The sequence below is a fragment of the Camelus ferus genome, chromosome 21 (genome assembly GCF_009834535.1).
Source record: "Camelus ferus isolate YT-003-E chromosome 21, BCGSAC_Cfer_1.0, whole genome shotgun sequence".
NCBI classification, from domain to species: domain Eukaryota; kingdom Metazoa; phylum Chordata; class Mammalia; order Artiodactyla; family Camelidae; genus Camelus; species Camelus ferus.
In genome coordinates this window covers 23423876-23428202 of record NC_045716.1, presented here as the reverse complement: position 1 = coordinate 23428202, position 4327 = coordinate 23423876, and the positions used below count along the sequence as shown (strand labels likewise).

At 55.6% G+C, this 4327-nt stretch overlaps 1 protein-coding gene across 1 annotated transcript; it reads left to right on the top strand.

The window, feature by feature from the left end:
- The first annotated feature begins 1393 nt into the window (after positions 1-1393).
- Positions 1394-4030, top strand: LOC102509380 (involucrin). The gene is given in 3 exon segments (XM_006177165.3): positions 1394-1536; positions 2674-3530; positions 3532-4030. Coding segments are annotated over 2 exon segments (987 nt in total). The 5' UTR covers positions 1394-1536; positions 2674-2696; the 3' UTR covers positions 3685-4030.
- Positions 4031-4327: the final 297 nt, after the last annotated feature.

Genomic DNA, 4327 nt, shown 5'->3' with positions numbered 1-4327 from the left:
ATTATTCTAATATTTGTTTTCTGCATGGGTTGTGAGGAAGAGAGTTCAAATGAAGTCCCTAAAATAAACTATCCACCAATCATTAAAAGGAAGGCCAGTCACAGCCGGGCTTGTTCACATGCACACACAGGCGCAACGCTGAGGCGCTCGGCAGTCGCTCCCTCCGGGTTCCTGCATTCCTTCAGCGCGGATTTATCGGGCGCGGATTGCATTCAGTGGCTGCGGCAGGTGCTGGGGACAGAGTGGAAAACACACCAGGGAAAACTCTGGCCTTACGGAGCTTTGCTTTCCTGTGGGAGGGGTGGAAAATAAACAAGTGAACACAGCAGATAAAAGATCCTTTAACTGCCACTAGCGAAATGCAGCGGGGCCGCGGGGAGGCTCTCTGGCGGGCCCCCGCGTTCACGGTCAGGCCGAAGGACACGAAGTGTCAGGGGCCCGGGCAGCCCCGAGCCCCGAGGTGGGGGGCACCGGCCTCATCCAAGGGTCTGTGAAACCGTGGCAATGAGTTTAGATTTCACTCCAGGAGCGTGGGGTCACCGTCAGCACTGAGCGGGGACAAGTTCCAGTCCTCACTCTGAAAGACTGCTTAAGCTATTTTTTGGAGAGTAGTTCAGAGACGGCAATGGATGACCCACTTGTATGGATCTTTATACCTTCATGCATTTCCCCCAAACATTATACAGAACATTTGTTCTATCATCATAAAAAGCAATCCTTATTATTTCATGCATTATATCCTTAGTGCCTGTTTCCTTGCCTAGAGTTGTCCGTGACTTGGAGTTTTTGGAGCATGATTCTTGGGAACTTCTGTAACTACAGCCTTCAGCGCAGGGCCTGGGTAGCCCCTGGTACCCAGCAGCAGACCCTGACAAGCTTCTATGTGACCATATTGGGCTAAAGTCAGCCTCAACCCTCCCCTTCCCAGGACAGAGTTTATTTCCATGCAGAATGGAGTTATAGAAATGCCTTGAGAGCAGATGGGTTGTGGGCTAGTAGCCAAGAGAATCCCCCAGCAGCCCCACCCCTTCAGGGAAAGTGATTCCTCCGCCTTTCCACCCCATCTCCAGGCTGGACATCCCAGACAGACGCATGACTCTCTATTCGGTGCCCTTGGAAACGAACCCTACAGCCTAATAATGAGGATAAACCCATTTTACAGGGGGACAAATTGAGATCTGGAGAGAAAACTTGACTGAGATCACAGAACAAGAGGAAAAGGGGACCAGGTTCCTGAGATGCCCCCTTTACCTCCCAGTGCCCAGGTCGTGAGAACCACAGGAGTGACTGAACCCCCAAGCCCTCTGGCCGGGCAGGAGCTGTGTGTCTCTGTGAAAAGGGGCCCTGAGGGGTTTTCTGCTCAAGGTGCTGGTGATGAGTCAGGAAGGGGCTAGAGGAAGTTGAGTGGTGAAACCAGTCTATCTCCTTCAACTCGGGAAGGAGGCCAGGCTGGGGAACTGTATAAAGGGCAGCCTGGCCCCTGCTCAGCTCAGCACTCCACTGGACGCTTCTCTGGCCATCCTTCCCGTGAGTCTGGTGAGTGTTAGCCGGCAGAGCCAGGGTACGGGCCGGGGCTTCCCGCAGGCCAGAGAGCGGTGTCACTCGTGTGCTGGTTCAACTGGCCTACCTGTCCTTCTAGGAAGACTCAGGGCACTGTGCTGGGGGCTGGGTGGCATGGCATGAAAACAGAATGGACAGCAGTCCCCTCCTGTCTCATGTGTTCTTGGGACCATATTTTAGAGCATATGGGGGCCAGGGGTGGGGAGAGAGAGAGAGGGCTGAGATGGGGATTAGGGAGGCGGGGAGAATATGGCCAATTTTTGTCCTAAAACTGCTTGATTTGGGCTGACTGTGATTTTGCCTTCTTTATGGGAACAGAAGGTCCAGGGAAATACTTGTAACTCTTGGCTGTGCTACAGAAGGGAGAAATGCAGGGTGGGGAGCACTGGTATATTTGGAGAACCCGGGCAGAGCAGAGGCAGGAGAACCCAGCTTGGGAGTGGGGGCAGCCGTTTCCAGCCGCCTCCCACCACCTCCTCACCCAAAGCCCTGGGGCTGCAGCTGAAGCTCAGGGGTCATGCGAGGAAGCAGCTCTGGGGGCGAGTAGGCCAGTCTGTTCATTTCACAGAGGAGAAATCTGAGGCCCAGAGGGGCTGTGACTTTTCTAGAAGCACATTGTATTTCACTGGGAGGTTTAAGCTGAGAACAAGTCATGTGACTCCAGCTCAGGGCTTGTGCCCTGTCGGCATGGGCCGCTGGCTTCCCAGGACTCAGGAGTCCTCCAGGAGACCTTTCTACTCCTGGCACCTTACCTCTTCTCGGCATAATCCCAGAAGCCGTCTCTCCTCTCTGCCAGTGGAGGTCAGCAGCAGGGGAGAGACAAGGACGGGCAGTGGCGGGAGGTGAGGGGGCATTCAGCCCACCCAGCAGAGCAGCCCTGGAGAGAGCCCTCTTTGGTGGCTCTTGGGAACAAGGGGGTCTCTGGAGGTCCTTCCTGCCCCTCCCGAGTTCTATCCTTCACTCTGCTGCTTCTGGGGAATGACAGCCCAGGGTGGGCGGCAGAGTGTCCCAAGAGAAGAGGGGAAGTGGAGGAACCAGGTGCTGCTGCATTTCCAGGGCTTCGTCTCCTTCCTTGCCTTCAGTGACCCCTCTTATTCCTTTTGGGCTTTTCAGGTTGACCTAAAGCAACTTCCAAGATGTCGCAGCAATACACTCTGCCAGTGACCCTGCCCCCTGCCCTCAGTCAGGAGCCCCTCAAGTCTGTTCCTCCTCCCACTGATATCCAGCAGGAACAAGTGAAGCAGCCAACTCCTCTGCCTGTCCCATGCCTGGAGGTACCCTCTGAGCTCCCAGGGGAGACCCCTTTGGAGCACGGGGAGAAACACACAACTCTTGTGAAGGAGGTACCCGAGCAAGAGTGTGAGCTGCAGCAGAAGGAGCCACAGCAGCCGGAACAGCATCATGAGCAGCAGCAACAACAAGAGTCACAGGAGCAGGAACAGCACGTGGAACAGCAGCAGCAAGAGTCACAGGAGCAGGAACAGCACGTGGAACAGCAGCAGCAAGAGTCACAGGAGCAGGAACAGCACGTGGAACAGCAGCAGCAAGAGTCACAGGAGCAGGAACAGCACGTGGAACAGCAGCAGCAAGAGTCACAGGAGCAAGAACAGCACGTGGAACAGCAGCAGCAAGAGTCACAGGAGCAGGAACAGCATGTGGAACAGCAGAAGCAAGAGTCACAGGAGCAGGAACTGCATCTGGAACAGCATGTGGAGCAGCAGCAGCAGGAGCTACAGGAGCAGGAAGTGCAGCAGCAGCAGCAACAGGCAGAGTGTGGGGAACATCAGGAAGCAGAAGACCCGGAGCAGCAGCTGGAGCAGGAGAAGGCACAAAGGCAGCAGCCGCTAAAGGGAGAGCTGGAACAGGAGAACAATCTCCTGGACCAGCAGCTGGACCAAGAGCGAGCAAAGAAAGATGAGCAACTGGAAAGGAAAGAGGAGCAGCTGCTGGAACACCTGGAGCAGCGCGAGAAAGCAGCAGGACCCAGCAGCGCAGCAGGAGGGGCAGCTGAAACAGCCTGTGTTTACCCCAGCCCCTGGCCAGGACCAGGAGACCCACCCCGCCCAGCCGCTGAAGGGAGACGTCTTGCTCCCTGAAGAGCAGCAGCAGCAGCAGCAGGTGTAGTGCCCCCCCCAAACATAAATCACCACCCCCAGGGGCCCAGAGGCCCCCGGCAATCCCGCACAAGTGAAGAGAGCACCAGTGGCCTCGCTTACCTCAGGTCCTCTGCCTGGTGGCCCGCCTTGTCTGTGAACCTGCCCGACCCTGTCCTTCTGCACGTCCTTTGGTAGGGCTGGGGGGAGGGGACGTTGCCACCCAGCGCCCATCACCCTGAGCCCAGCCCCAACCTCCGGTGGCCAGAGCCTCTGCCTGAGGACAGTTACTACAGCAACTCTGACTGCACCCTCAGTGTGATAGCTGAATCTGTGAGTGTGCACAATGATACAGAATAAATCCTAGAAGTCCTGGGGTCCTGTGTTGTTTGGCTTTTTATCCTCTATTGCTCACCGTATAAAAACCTGTGTGGGGGTCAACGGTTGCAACTGCCTCTCTTGGCCAGCTCCCAAAGGAGGACAGACATTTGACCCCTCTTGAATTCTGCTCCCCAAAGCACTCAATACATTCCACCACTGCTAAAAATGAAATCAAAACAACACCAAAACAAAGCAGGGCCGCTTCACTCACACACCTGAGAGCAGCACTTGGCAGTCTTGAAGAGGGCATGGGTTAGTCTGGTTGAGGGGAAGAGGATCTGGTTATCTCAGTT